General features: G+C 42.5%; 3 protein-coding genes across 5 annotated transcripts in view; 1 reads left to right on the forward strand and 2 right to left on the reverse strand.

Moving 5' to 3' along the window:
- LOC109139696 (putative selection and upkeep of intraepithelial T-cells protein 1 homolog) overlaps positions 1-614 on the reverse strand; it is a 20,784-nt gene extending 20,170 nt beyond the window's left edge. For 2 of the 3 annotated variants that reach the window (XM_027287628.1, XM_027287629.1), the window contains exon 1: positions 389-614. The gene's annotated coding sequence lies outside the window, so the exon portion shown is untranslated. The remainder of the gene's footprint in view (positions 1-388) is intronic. The other variant, XM_027287630.1, reaches the window with a different exon arrangement.
- LOC104935135 (V-set domain-containing T-cell activation inhibitor 1) overlaps positions 1-15,387 on the forward strand; it is a 592,626-nt gene that overhangs the window by 251,373 nt on the left and 325,866 nt on the right. The gene's annotated exons all lie outside the window — the stretch shown is intronic.
- LOC109139693 (butyrophilin subfamily 1 member A1) overlaps positions 8,977-15,387 on the reverse strand; it is a 13,070-nt gene continuing 6,659 nt past the window's right edge. The window contains exons 5-6 of the mRNA XM_027287643.1: positions 11,005-11,109; positions 8,977-9,008 (exon numbers count right to left, since the gene is read on the reverse strand). Of these exons, the coding sequence (XP_027143444.1) occupies positions 8,992-9,008; positions 11,005-11,109 (122 nt within the window). The 3' untranslated portion in view covers positions 8,977-8,991. The remainder of the gene's footprint in view (positions 9,009-11,004; positions 11,110-15,387) is intronic.

Genomic DNA, 15,387 nt, shown 5'->3' on the forward strand with positions numbered 1-15,387 from the left:
GTGGTTGGGGGGGGGGGGGGGGGGGGGTCTCGTGGGCTGCTCTGGTCCAAAATGCCAGGGCCGATTTTTTGTCCCATTCCGCCCATGGCTCTAGTACTACATGTGTCTCTGAACTGAGACAAAGTCACAAAGTTTCATCAACTGTGTTTCTACACTGAGTTCATAAAAGAACTCTGTGAACTCATCAACCAACTTTAGTCATGATCCATGTTTCAGGTCGTCAACCTATTATAACTATAATATAATAAATACATAATAATTATAGTATTAATGGCGTATTATTGTAGTTCTTTAAGTTACTTCCTGCTCCACGGTTAAAGTTGATACATGACAGAAATGATTCAATTCATTTTCACAGTTTAGAATAATGTCGTTGTTACATTCATACCCTAAAGATGGCGCTCCGTGCTGAACGGCCCTGATGCAGAAAAGTTTCTTCCAGTATAAAGTTCTGTAAAGTGTCCAAACAGTCCGAGCTGTCTCCAGTCTCCAGTCTTTGTGTCGTCTTGACGATCAGAAGAGTAAAAACAGGTTTTAATAAAACCGGACAGTTTCTATAAACTGACTGACTGATTGTACTGTCGCTTTGCTTATGCGGAAACTAACCCCACAGCGCGAAGTACATGCCCACAAACTGCACGTGGCAGGAAGACGTCAACACAGCTACAACCATGAAGAACGAAATCTACGTGTGTTCTTACCACAAAAGCTGCGCAATACCCTGACACAGTATGTGTGTGTGCGTCTCTCACTTCCTCTTATAAGCTGACTGTCATCCCTCCACACATTGATCAGACTCAGCCTCACTGTGGCTGTACATTTATGTTAACACCTGCTTCCTTCCAACACATGCACACATTAATGTGTTACTGGAATTCACTTTGTAGTTACTTCATGCTGCACTTCAAAACACTTCATCTACAGCAGGGGTCTCAAACTCAATTCAGAGGTAGAGTCTGGGTGAGGCTGGGCTGCATCAAGTACTCCACAAAATAAAAGGACTGCGGTCAAGTGAGCAGACGTTCGTGTTTTCTTGATTTCAAGTGCGCCCGTATTGCAGAATGTTCGGCAAATGCATGTAGTCCATGATACGGAGCAAACCTATTACCACTGTAAAATCAGTTTGATCCATAATTTCTGACAAAGGTTTGAACACCTGATCTCAGGACCATCCTGACTGTTCCCTCACTCAGTTTTACGCATATTTACTGAATCATTTTGAGGCAATTCAGCCTCAAAGTTCATTATTTTGAATTGAAAAAAGGCATTCTGTGCAATATTTACTCCACTGTAAAATCCTATTGCGCATAATGCCCTTTTCAATTCAAAATACAGTGGTAATAGGTTTGCTCGCTCCGTATCATGCACTACATGCATTTGCCATACATTCTGTAAGTTTTTACAAATGTTAAGAAGAAAAAAAAATTCCTTCCTCCGAACTCCAAAGCCTTATTTGTGCCTTGAAAGACCTGGAGCAGAGAGGGTGATCAGTTCATGGTCGTGCTGGTAAAGACCCTTGAATACTGACACATTCCACATTCGTAGTCTTTCGCTGTTTGGTGGAACCATGACCCACAGGATCTTTAAAAAAAATCGGAAATTCTTTTCTGACTTTTTAGCTGTAGCCTAGTTGTTGACGTCCACGGTCGGTACGTGTTTGCGGTTCTAAATTTTGTGAATCAAATCATGCTTCTGACATTTATAGTCAAATATGTTGTTTGAGTTATGTACATAAAATGACAATAGTATAATAAGTGTGATATATATATATATATATATATGATCATATAATAGTATATGTTTTTTGCGATTGTCCCATTCAGCTCTCGCCACCCCCCACTTCCAGCGTCCGTTTTCTGGCAACCCTGAGGGTGACCTCCTCCACGACGAGAAGTTGATTTCTTTTTAAAAAATGTGTTGTGCTGAACCGAAAGTAACCGGGTACGTGAAACACTATTGGTCGCGTTGTAAGATTAATTGACGGCCTTCCACCAATCACAGCCTTCGGTTCACCCACCAAGGCGAGGAAGAAAAAAACTGGATTAAACCAAATTAAAGGGCGGACGCAGACTCAGCAGCAGTGTGTTAAAATAAAGACACACAACGACTGTATATGAAGAAATAGTATTAAGGAGGAAACAAAAGGAACAAACACAGGTTCAGAAATAAACTGACCATTGGCTTGTAACCTTTAATATTCTGCAGTCCGATGAAGTGAAAAGAACACATTTAGGTAGGTCGCTGTGAAAGTAGGCAAAGTATGGGTATTGTAAGAATAAATTATTAGTATTGCTACAGTTCAGTATCAACCGGATTCAACAGATGCAAACAATAAAACTGATGCTACAGGATGAATTAGTGCACAAAGGACGAAGTGAGAATATGAATAAGGATCACAAATATATAAGAGTTGAAATTATAATATAATCATTATATGATTCCTGGCATTTAAGAGTTCCCCAATAGATCAATACATTATATTACATAATTATTGGTCTATGGAAAGCTATCAAGAGAAGTTTGACACGACATCTCAAATCATGAAAAGGGGTACCAGTACAGGTCACACTCATTTCCGCACTGTTCTTTCCTGACACCTGCTGGTTGTTTGTTTGCCTACAGAAGTTTTTTAGTTCAAACGTCCCAAAAACTGATATTTTGACTGTCCTCTGGATGCTTCCTCTCGTTGTTTCTCCTGGTGAGGGACTGCTAACAGAGAAGTCTAGTGCTCGCCATGGGTCTGACATGATCTTGGCTTTCATTCAACGGTCTGGCATCTGGAGCAGGGTCGCAGAGCGACTTTAATTCGCCAGGTGTGTGAACACACCAAGAATGTGATCGGTTACACTTTGCTCGCTTAGTACAAACCCAAAACATGTAACAGCACAGGTACAAGGTAAAGAACAAAGACAGAGGACTTTGACTTCAACAGGACAAAAACTATGTACATATAAAAAAGGTAAAGATCACCGTATTTTCCGCACGTATAAAAGAGCCTAAGCCTTCAATTTTCTCAATAGCGCGACAGGTGCCTTTAATCCCGAGGCCCTTATATATGGATTCAATATGGTTAATCATGGCGACCGTATAAGGGGCGTTGCAGAAGTAACCTAACATACATACGTAACTGCGCGGAACGTACGTCGGTGTCCACCACCATTTTGTTGGATGTGGCAAAGTAGAGCGCAACCACTTTTCCTGTATTAAGTTTACGGGGCAGATGCTGCCCATCCAATAATGGTGCGCGTTAACGTATCGGCAGCAACAGACCACCTAGCCGCAATGAGGTATCCTATGTATAATATGTCTGGAGACATATATGTCGATGGAGTAACATCGGTAAGAACGTAAGAAGAATTAACAATCCAACCCATTTGTGTGGCGAAAATCTACGTCACTGACATTACCTCGGAAAAATAATAAACACTTTTTATTCAATGGCGAACGCTGGTTTTATTCTATGAATAGAAGTTTGACGACGTATCTGGAATGTATTTTTTTGACTTCCCTTAGTGCAGCGCGCATCTAGTGGATAGCATTAACTACACACCCAACCCCAGCCAGCTTCAGTTAGCTTCTATTCTATGTCGACCTTATAATCCGATCATTAATGGCCTTTTAAATGTCCTTAAAATGGTATACATCGTCCCCGCTATTCGGGTTCACTTTTCGAACCTCATTGGTTCGCAGATTTTCATTGCGTACGGAACAGGAACACGCTTGTGTTCATGCGCCAATTGGCTAAGGTAGACCGCACAAATGCATGTGAAAAGGTGTATAAGTGTGGGGTTAGGGTGTTTTTTTTGTTTTTTGTTGGCCGTTTTGTCTTTTATGTGATAGTACAGCTGAAGATAGACAGGAAGCTGGGGCATGAGAGAGGGGGAAATGAGCACGCAGTAATGGCCGCCGATGCGGGATGCGAACCAGGGCCCAGCTGTCAGCGAGGACGTGCCCACACACGAGGCGGCCCCGCTTACCACTACGCCACGACTGTGGAGCGTGTCCTCTGGAGGTCACTATGAAAGTAGACGTTATTCTCCAGAAAAATTGCAATCTGCAGGACTGTTGATGGCGACTAACACATGAGTCAAACAAGAATAATAACAAGCCAACAGAAGAACCACAGAATACTTTTGACACCGTCATGGGGGATCAAACTGTAAGCTCTACTGCTTGTTCTCTATTCTGATGATGAGAATTCCAATATGTTCACTTACATACTTCATGTCCAGTTTGCTCAGCTTTCGGGCACCGTTAACTCCTGGAAGTTTCTCCAGTCCTCCTCTGGTCCCTGTGTAGTCCAACAGAAGAAGAAATCAGTTTAAATTCACTGTGTTAAGGTGGTTTTACTAAAGTCCAACACTCGAGTGTTTTAAAACCGCTGCACCACATTTTAAAATTTCACATTCTGTTTCAGATTTACAGAAATTTGCCACATTAAAATCATGAACATGTTTGAACAAATCATGAACATCATGAACATTGTTCTATATAATCGTTTGATGCTATTGGAAATATTAGCTTGCAAAACATTCACAAACAGCAATGAAGAGGCTCATGACAGCAACTCCAGCATAAAAAGGGAAGGAAGACGACACTACAGAAACTGTCACTGTGAGGAACAATGACATCAGCAAAAACAGAATGAAATGATGCTAGAGAGGAATGATGGATGGATGTATCACAGTCCAACCCAAGACACTTAACTGGGACGGAACTGCACTGAACTGAAACACCAGAACAGAAACGACATTTTTTAATCAACTCGACCTCACTGTTAAAAACAGAAAACACTTGTTGAATGTAATTTTGAATCTTTATAACTGGAACTCATAGAAGTGTGTCCGCGCGGGTCGGGTTGATGGTTTCTTCGTTGGACTCTACAGGTGAGTGTCGCGCTTCCCCCCAGTCAATCTTCTAGCTGACAGTTATAGGAGGTCATCAGACCTCTGACGTCTCGTAAGGTCCCAGCAGAAGGAGGTTTCCCCTCAGCGTCCAGCCAGAACACCCAGGCTCTGGATCCAGCCTTTAGCCTCACACTGTAACCACCTCTCTGTATATGATTGTAGACAACTCTATACGGCGTGGAGACCGACACCTGATACCAGAGAAGAGAATTATACATACGATCCGGATTTGTACAAACGTTCGGCATCAAGTCTGAACTTACCAACCGTGAGTTGGATGGACGCTTCCATCTACTTGATGGAAGATAAAAATATATTTTCCTGCATCAGAAAGTTTCACTGTGAAGAGTTTCATGAAGACGTTCCGTTCTCCAGTTCATCCACAAACAAGCGGTGCGATTGCTAAAAGATGGATTTTTATCTTCAAAAGTAGACCGAGTATTGTTCTCAAAATGGATGTTACTTTGGAGTAAACCAGGTCCCTGGTCTATCTGGTCTTTGAACTGACATCAGTGGGGAGGTTCAGTGACATTGGTAAGAATGAGCATCAGTCATCACCCAGCCAGGGCCGATTGGATTGAGTGTGGACAAGTTAACTCTCTTGCTCTGCAAGGCACAACAAAAGACAAGAAACAAACATGAGACAACAAGTGAAAAGGTATAGAATGTTGGAGAATCGGCCGTGCTTTATCCAGATAACGACATCAATTTCTTTTATTTAAGAAGTCCTTGTCATCCTGTGAAGTTTTCGTCCAAGGAGTATTTGAGTGAAATGTCTCAACAACTGGTTGTGAATTTGCACATCGAGTGTTTACGGAGTGGTGTTTGTGTTGAAATTACCGCCAACCGACTGAAAGACCATGAAGATGAAAACACTGCAGGTCCTGAAGGACCGTCCATCACTGGGCTGGATATTTGCATGCAGCATGCGGGACTCCTGGAAGTGTCAGAGCAGATCAACATTAACATCTGAATTCTGCCGACCAAACGTGAAACCAGGGAACATGAAGAAACATTGGAGATGAATTTTGAAAATGAAGGACAGTTTAGAGCCAAGAAGAGACCAGACTCAATGTTTCTCTATATTTAGGACAAATGTAACCCTAACATGACACTAAAGATTTTTGACTCTCTGAATGCATTTCAAATTTTCCAGTGAATTAAAACCACATAAAATAAAGTCATGATAAATATGCAGAAAACAGACGGGAAATAAACATTGTAACATTTACTTAGGACGCTGTCCAGATGGTGAGCCAGAGATTCCGACCCCCAGGTCTCAAACTACGACAGACAGGCCCAAATGGAAACATTACCTGTAAACAAGTTAAAAACCTGCCATTCTCACTGCGACTTTGATTTCAGCTCGGAGCTTCCGGATTAAAAATGTAACGCAAAGAGTTATTTTATCATCATTTAAACCTTGCGCAAGTAACCGTTTCTCATCTCAGCCAACACAGAGCACCTTCAATGCTTTTTGCTTAGTTATGTTTATTTTTTTCAATTTTGTTCTTGTTTGTCTATGACTGTCTGCTTGAACAGATTTCTTGCTCACTCCAAGTTATTTACAAAACTCAGCTGCTGGTAGTGGAGGCACAGGCAGCAGATTCATCTGAGAGTAAGGTTCAAATGGTAACAAGACTCAACTTCCAACACTAAGACACACCCTGGGATCACTCAGCGGATAACTTTAGCATGCGCATTCCATTTGCAGTTTGGTAGAGGACTGATTACATTCCTGCTCTGAAGGCAGCTGGGAGAGAACTGACGATGTGAGTCACAGTGTTATGTAAAGCAAACAGGAAAGGTGTGTGTCACAGTCTGCAGCAGAGCGAAGAACTCTCAGATTACAGAAGCGGCTTTTGGCATTCAGGCTAGGGCGCACGGCGCACTATGGCGCACGATACAAAAGTTCGCCTCGGGGGGGGGGGGGGGGTCTCCGTGGCGCTCTGGTCCGAAATGCCAGGGCCGATTTTTTGTCCAGTCCGCCCTGGCTCTAGTAATACATGGTGTCTCGAACTGAGACAAAGTCACAAAGTTTTCATACACTGTGTTTCTCACCTGATTCAGAAAAGAACTCGTGACCATCAACAACTTGTAAGTCATGATCCATGTTTCAGGTCGTCAACCTATATAGTAACTATAATATAAAAATCATAATAATTATAGTAATTAATGACGTAATTATGTAGTTGTCTTATAAGTTACTCTGCGTCCACAGTTAAAGTTGATACATGACAAATCATGTCGTTGTTGGTGATCATACCTAAATGACGCTGCGTGGCTAACTGCTTTTTTAACAGCCTGACGCAAAAAAGTCCCTTCCAGTATAAAGTCTGTAAGTGGTACCAAACAGTACCGAGCGTGTCTCAAGTCTTTTTTGTCTACAGTCTTCAGTCGTTAGGTCGTCTTTGACGAAATCAGCAGAAATAAAAACAGATTTTAATATAACGACTGACCGGACTACTGGCTGTACAGTCGCCCTGCTTATATACCCGAGAGAGCCGCAGGTCCCACCCCCACAGACTAAGTGAAGTTAAGTGAAACCGAAAGTAACCGTTAACGTGAAACACTATTGGTCGGTTAAGATTGATTGAACGGCCTTCCAGCCAATCACAGTCTCGTTCAACCCAACCGAAGCAACCGTAAAACTGACGGTTTAAACTAAGGCTACACAGAACTAAGCAGCAGTTGTTAAATAACGACACACAACGACTGTATATGATAAAGTATTATGAGGAACAAATGAACAAACACTGTTAAGAATAACTGACTTGGCTTGTACCTTTAATATCCTGCACAGGAATGAAGTTAAAAACACATTTAGGTAAGGTCAGCGGGTGAAGTATGGAACAGTATGGTATTGTAAGAATAAAGTATTAGTATTGATCACAGTACAGTACACAGTATTCACACAGTGCAAAACAAAATAAAAACAATGCTAAGGATGAATATTGCACAAAGGACTTAAGTGAGATTAAATAAGCATCATGTATCATGAGTGAAATTATTAACAGTGTATTGATCTATGGAAGCTTAATGCAGAGAAAGTTTGACAGAACATCTCAATCATGAAAGGTCCAGTACAGGTCACACTCATTCCTCAGCTGTTCTTTCCTGACACCTGCTGGTTGTTTTTGGTCCTACAGAAGGTTTTAGTTCAAACGGTCAACTGTATTTTGAACTGCCTCTGATGCTTCCTCTCGTTGTTTCTCCTGTTGATGGACGCTGACCAGAGAAGTCTTAGTGCTCTCATGGGTCGACATGATTCTTGGCTTTCCTTCAACTGGTCTGCATCATGGAGACAGGTCATCGAAGTCACTTTAATTCCCAGGTAAGTGAACACACACGAGACTGGACTCTGTTACACTTTGCTCTCTTAGTACAAACACCAAACATGTACAACACAGGTAAGGAACAAGACATAAATCTCTGTTTTTTACACTTTTTTAGAAAAATCAAAAAAATATACAAATTACTATATCTAATCTATCTATCTATCTATCTGACAGTATATAGATTAGATGATAGATAGAATGATGATAGATAGATATAGTAGATAGATAGACATAGAAGATCATATTTTTACACTTTTTTAATTTAAAAAATATACAAATAAATTTTGCATATATATATATATATATATATATATATAATATATATATAATATATATATATATATATATATAATGCCGACTCTGAATGATTAAAAACACTTATTTACACTCAGTTAGGGTGTGCTGACCAGAGAGGAAAATACTAAAAACATCTAACTGAAGTTTATGAAATCAGTAAAAATGAATTCTCAGCTCCAGGACTTGTGGGGCGTGTCCTCTGGAGGCACTATTAAAGTAACGTTATTCATCCAGGAAAAATGCTGCAGTACTGAGGGCAGAGCTAACACCTGAGTGCAAACAAGAAAAATAAAAGCAAACAAGAACCACAGAACTTTGACACCGTCTGGAATCAACTGTAACCTCTACATGCTTTTCTCTGATTCTGTAGATGATGACAATAGGTACAACTTCATCCTTCATGTCCAGTTGCTCATCTTGTTCGGGCACCAGTAACATCCTTAAAGTTCTCAGTCTCCTCTTGGCCCTGTGTGTCAACGAAGAAGAAATCTGTTTAAATTCACTGTGTTCATGTCGTTTTACAAATATCCAACACTCGAGTGTTTAAACCTCTCACTCACTCATCTCTCCCGCTTATCGTGGGCGGATCGCGGGGGCAGCAGCTTCAGCAGGGAAGCCCAGACTCCTCTTCCGACCACTTCGTCCAGCGCTCCCAGGGGGACCCCAAGGCGTTCCCAGGCAGAGAGACATAGTCCCTCCAGGGTCCTGGGTCTTCCCCGGGCCGCCTCCCGGAGGGACGTGCCCGGAACATCTCCCCAGGGAGACGTCCAGGAGGCATCCTCACGAGATGCCCGAGCCACCTCAGCTGGTTCCTCTCGATGCGAGGGAGCACAGTTCTACTCTAGCTCCTCGGCGATGCGAGCTTCTCACCTATCTCAGGGAGAGCCCAGCCACCCTGCAAGGAAGCTCATTCGGCCACTTGTATCGCGATCATTCTTTCGGTCACTACCCAAAGCTTGTGACCAAGGTGAGGGTAGGAACGTAGATCGACTGGTAAATCGAGAGTTTGCCTTTAGGCTCAGCTCCTTCTCACCACGACGGACCCGGTGCAAGAGCCGCATCATGCGAAGCTGCACCATACGCCGGTCGATCTCCCGTTCCATCCTTCCCTCACTGTGAACAAGACCCCGAAATACGAACTCCGCCACTTGAGGCAGGATCTCATCCCCGACCCGGAGGCTGCACTCCACCCTTTTCCAGCTGAGCACCATGGTCTCGGATTTGGAGTGCTGATTCCATCCCAGCCGCTTCGCACTCGGCTGCAACCGCTCCAGAGAGAGCTGAAGGTCACGTCCGATGAAGCCAACGGACTAGATCGTCCGCAAAAAGCAGTGACCCATCCTGAGGCCACCGAACGCAGCCCCTCAACGCCCTGGCTGCGCCTAGAAATTCGACTTACTTTCGGCAATGCGGACCAAGCTCTGGCACCAGAGTACAGGGACCGGTCCGTGGCCGGAACCCCATACTCCCGGAGCACCCCCCACAGGACTCCCCGAGGGACACTGGTCAAACGCCTTCTCAGTCCACAAAGCACATGTAGACTGGTTGGGCAAACTCCCATGCACCCCAGGACTCAGGCGGCTAAGGGTATAGAGCTGGTCCACAGTTCCACAACCAGGACGAAAACCACACTGCTCCTCCTAGATCCGAGGTTCACAATCTTGCGGACCCTCCTCTCCAGGACCCTGAAAGACCTTCCCAGGGAGGCTGAGGAGTGTGATCCCCCTATAGTTGGAGCACACCCGCGTCCCCCTTTTTAAAAGGGGACCACCACCCGTCTGCCAATGGCACTGCCCCTGATGTCCAGCGATGTTGCAGAAACGTGTCAACCAAAGACACCCCACAACATCCAGGGCCTTAGGAACTCCGGGCGGACCTCACCACCCCCGGGTCTTGCCACCGAGGAGCTTTTGACTACCTCAGCGACCTCAGCCACACAGAATGTTTGGGCCTGCCAGGTCCGACCGCCATCCTCCCCCACCATCGGAGCCAACTCCCCACCAGGTGGTGATAGTTGACAGCTCCGCCCCTCTCTTCACCTAAGTCCGACGATACGACCACAAGTCATCATCGAACTACGACCGAGGGTGTCCTGGTGCCAAGTGCACATATGGACACCCTTAGCTTGAACAGGTGTTTGTTATGGACAGTCCATGACGAACACAGAAATCCAATAACAGAACACCGCTCGGTTCCCCCAATCACCCCCTCCAGGTCTCACTGTCGCGCCCACGTGAGCATTGAAGTCCCCAGGAGGACGAGGGAGTCCCCAGAGGGGCGCTTTCCAGCACTCCATCCAAACCCTAACCTAACCCTCTATATTCACCAGGGGTGATTGAGCTGCACTTGTCTGGTCCCTAGGACCTTGATGCTTTGGGAATTAGCTGCAACATATCACAACAGCCAATGAAGAGCTCTGACCACAACTCCACATGAAAAAGGAAAATGAAGACGACACTTACTGAAACATTTCACTGTGGGAACAATGACCAGCAGCAGACAAACAAGAGTGATGGGAATGATGATGATGTCAGTCTGACTCAAAGACTGAACTGTGAAAAAATGACCTGAAATGAAACAACACAGAACAGAACGACATTTTTTAATCAACTCAACCTCAACTGTTAAAAACAGAAACAATATGTTGAATTTATTTTGAACTCTTTATAACCTGGACATAGATTGTTCTCTCTGGTCTGGTTGATGTTCTTCTGTTGGACTCTACACAGTTAAGTTGTGCTCTTCTCCACAGTCAATCTTCTGCTGACAGTATAGAGGTCATCAGGACCCTGACTGTCTCTGTAGGTCCACAGAGAGGTTCCCTCAGGTCCAGCCAGAGACACCTCAGGCTCTGGATACCAGCCTTTAGACTCACACCTGTAGAACCAGGCTGCTGCAACGTTCACTGAACTGATAACAGGTGAGGAGACCATTCCTACAGATGAGAGAGTGTAGATTCACATTTGAAACATTTTGATTATTGGTAGCAGGTTATGATGTTGAGCCTGGTTTCATTGTTGGGATTGAAATGATGTAATTCTGTTGTTACAAACAAAAAAACTTGTCTGGTCTTTCGTTCCCGTCCTGTTTCCGTCTTCAAGAATTAGTCATGAAACCACGTGGCAGATTGTTTACTTTGGAACACGCCAGGCTGATTGCAGTCTTTAGCTAAGAAGCTAAAGTATCAATGTTCTGACTGAACTCATGTCAAGAAAGGAAATAAGTGCATGTCCTAAAAACATTATGTGTGTCCACTCACCAACAACAAGCTCAACGAAAGCGTATTGACCCAGTTGAGGAAAAGGCATCTGTAGGTTCCCTCATCAGGACGCGTCACCCGGAGAGTTTCATTGAAGCGTCTCCGACTCCAGTTTGTTGATGGACACGGATGTTCTTCCTCTGTAGAGGGCTGTTTGTCAGCTACATGTTTTACTGTTTCGTCTCTCATAAACAAACCCGGGACTCAGGTCCGGTCTCACCCACTCCAGAACCATACCAGAAGCATCCTTGGAGGATCCAGGGGACATGGCAAAATAATGTCCTCACCAAGTATTGCCCATTGGTGCGATGGACCAATCACCTGAGGTTCACCTGGAGAGAAACAGATCTGTGGTTTAACTGGTGATTTAAACTGCCTTTAGATCAGTCGTAGGTCCGGACTATCTCTAATATCAGTAACGAGTAAATGTTCCTCAAACGTTGTCCTTTGACCTCCAGCAAACATAATGCTGTTATTTGTTTTGTTTTTTACCTCCATGTGACGGTAACAGGAGACGGAAACGTAACACCACCGAAAACTGACTGAATCCACCATTGAGCTGCTTCGCAGATCCCTTCAGGAGATCTTTCTACACATGAAAAAATAAAATAAAAAAAGTTTACACTTCTTAGATTGAATTGAAGATACTTAAACAAACAAGTTTGAGTTTACACTGAAAGGTAAAGTTGTATGCTCTTTAGGTTTGATCAGAATCAGAATCTTCTCAGATGGTATTATATATACACACACACACATATAAAGATTAGTTCATGTTTCGTCTGAGAGTCAGTGATCAGAATCGATAAAAAGACTCGAACTCCCAACACTTCGCGCTTGCGCAATTCATTTGCAGTCTGGTAGGGAAGTCATTCCTCCTGTTCTGAGCAGCATGTTCACGTGAGTCACGAGCAACAACAAACAGAAAGACGTGCTCTCACGAGTCTAAATGTCTCTGAACTGGAGACAAAGTCACAAGTTTTAAACAACACTGAGTTCATAAAGAACTCTGTGAACTCATCAACCAACTTATTCATAATCCATGTTTCAGGTCGTCAACCTATTATAACTATAATATATAAATACATAATAATTATAGTATTAATGACATATTATTGTATTCTTTAATTACTTCCTGCTCCAAGTTAAAGTGTATAAGACAGAAATCATGTCGTTGTTGTTTAAAGACATTTGAACATTTCATACCTGTAGACATCAACACTTGCTCAGGGCTCTTTAAACTGTGTGACGCGAAAAACTCTCTCCAGTAATAAGTTCTGTAAAGTGTCCAAACCTCGAGTGTCTCCAGTCTTTGTGTCTCCGTCTTCAGTCTTTGTGTCGTCTGGACGATCAGAATAAAACAGTTCATATGACCGGACGGTAGAACTGACGCTGAGTAACACGCCTCAGGCTGATGAAACACACTTGTCTGTTGTGATCATCTACTTGTTGTAGCGGTTCCCTGTGAGCTTCCTGACAGCTGATCTGTGGTTTATTATTATTCATTATTATTATGTAAAGATGATAGACGTTAATGAAGCCTATAAAAAGGTCATAAACATATAAAATATGTGTTCATTAAATTATGGAATAATTAAAAATATAAAAAATAGAAATGTAATATTTGAGTTACATAACTTTTTTGTTAGCTTAGGGACTTTTCATTTCGTGGTGGCTCTCCACCAGGACTTCACACATGTAATTATATTATGAAATAAAGTACGAGTGAAACTTTGTTTCTCTGTGTTGACGATGAAGCTGACACACAACTCATTAACTACAGTTTAATTAACACTTGAACTTTTTTCCATTTAATTTGCCCAAATGAAAAAAAAAGTCCAATTAGAAACTTTTCTCATTCAATATAATAAAATATTTTGAATATCTTGAATTTATCAATTAAACTGTGACTGCTGATCATTTATCAGGTGATGTCTGCATGTTCTGTAAAGAAAATATTATATTCATATAAAAATGATAAAAATTAAGTAAATCAATATAATAACTAATATAATAAACTAAAATTAAATACAATTTAAAAACATTCGATAAAACTGCAAATATCTAAATAAAATAAAACTTTCAAATAACTTCTTTTTTGAGAATTTTTTTTGTTTTAGTTTTTTTTAGTTCACAGAATTTTTTTAATTAAAAAAAAATGACCTGACAAAACTTTCGCGGCTCACCAATCAAAAAATGTGAACTCTGTATTTTAAATTTTTCCTAACGTCTCCAGTCGTCTCGTGAATGAAGTCAGACCACTCACACTTTAAAAACTCATCTTATTGATCGTCTTCATCGCCATCCTGTTTTCAACAATATTTTCTCTTATAAACTGTATTTACATTTCTTGTATTTACAGTATTTTACACGATGACATCATCAGGACGGCGTCTCGCCTCTCCGGAGCCTCAACCTGCGAGAGGGTCGCAACTTTACACACACACACACACACACACACACACACACACACACACCTGTGTTGCCGGGGAAATATCACTCCAAGTGGCTTGCTTTGGCTGAGAGGTGTTGCCTGGCAACGACAGCTTATTCGGATTATATCTGGTGAAGGGAGTTGTTTTAAATTATTTATCTTTTCTTTCAATATTTCATCACTGGAACTGATGAATCAAAGGATGAAGCTCAGAGAGGCCAAATTATTCGAATTTCTTTTTTTTTGGTTATTTTTAATTTGTCTTTGCAGAAATTTGAGAATTAAAGCAGCAAGTTCAGAAATTTTAAAAATCACAGAAAATGATTCAGTAGTTGTTAAATTTGACACTTGCGTCGCGTCTTTGCTTCCTGTTGTTACATTGCTCTGCACTTTTTTGGCACGAGTTCACTGCTGCAAGTTAAAGTATAAAAACAGGCAGAAATAATTCATTAAAAAGAAGCGTCAGAGTAAAGTTGGTTCATTTTTTGTACAGTTTAGAGTTTTAAGAGAAAAAAGTGAAATATGTGATCAGATCTACAGAAACGTTTTTACATTCAGCTTTTAAAGAACACGAGTAGTGATTAAACTGGGAGAGGTTTAGTGTTGAGTGAAGCTACAGATCTGATCACTGTTCATTATCGTTAAGAACTTCACGTCTCCGTAAACCGGGACTCTGAGCTGAGGCAGCTAAATGGAATCCAGCCGCGTTAATTTTTATCGTTTGCACCTTGTGCAGTTCCTGCGGGGCGAGGCCGTACGTCCATTGCACGTTTTCTGCGATAAACCTGCACTTTTGGCAGCAACGCTGAGGATTCACGTCGCGAGCTAAATGATCAGGTCTGCGAGCGACTCGTAGCGTTTCATTCAAGTGTCGAGCACTTGGAGTAACAACAACAATCGTCCTCGGCCTTTAGAAGAACGACAGTTTTGTTCTGACTCGTGCGGCGGAGGCTCCGCCCGGCTCGCTCGTCCCGCCCTCAGCTCCAAACACGACGTATGTTTACAGTACTGCAGGGCGAAACCCACCGCGGGATGTTTAGAGGCAACGAGACGGGCAACTTTACCGGCAACTATGGGGAGAAAAAATATGATACGTGATGATCCTGTTGGAAACAATAACTGAGTGATCAGACACGTTGCCCGTCTGCGTTGCTC

Source organism: Larimichthys crocea, chromosome XIV (assembly GCF_000972845.2).
Source record: "Larimichthys crocea isolate SSNF chromosome XIV, L_crocea_2.0, whole genome shotgun sequence".
NCBI classification, from domain to species: domain Eukaryota; kingdom Metazoa; phylum Chordata; class Actinopteri; family Sciaenidae; genus Larimichthys; species Larimichthys crocea.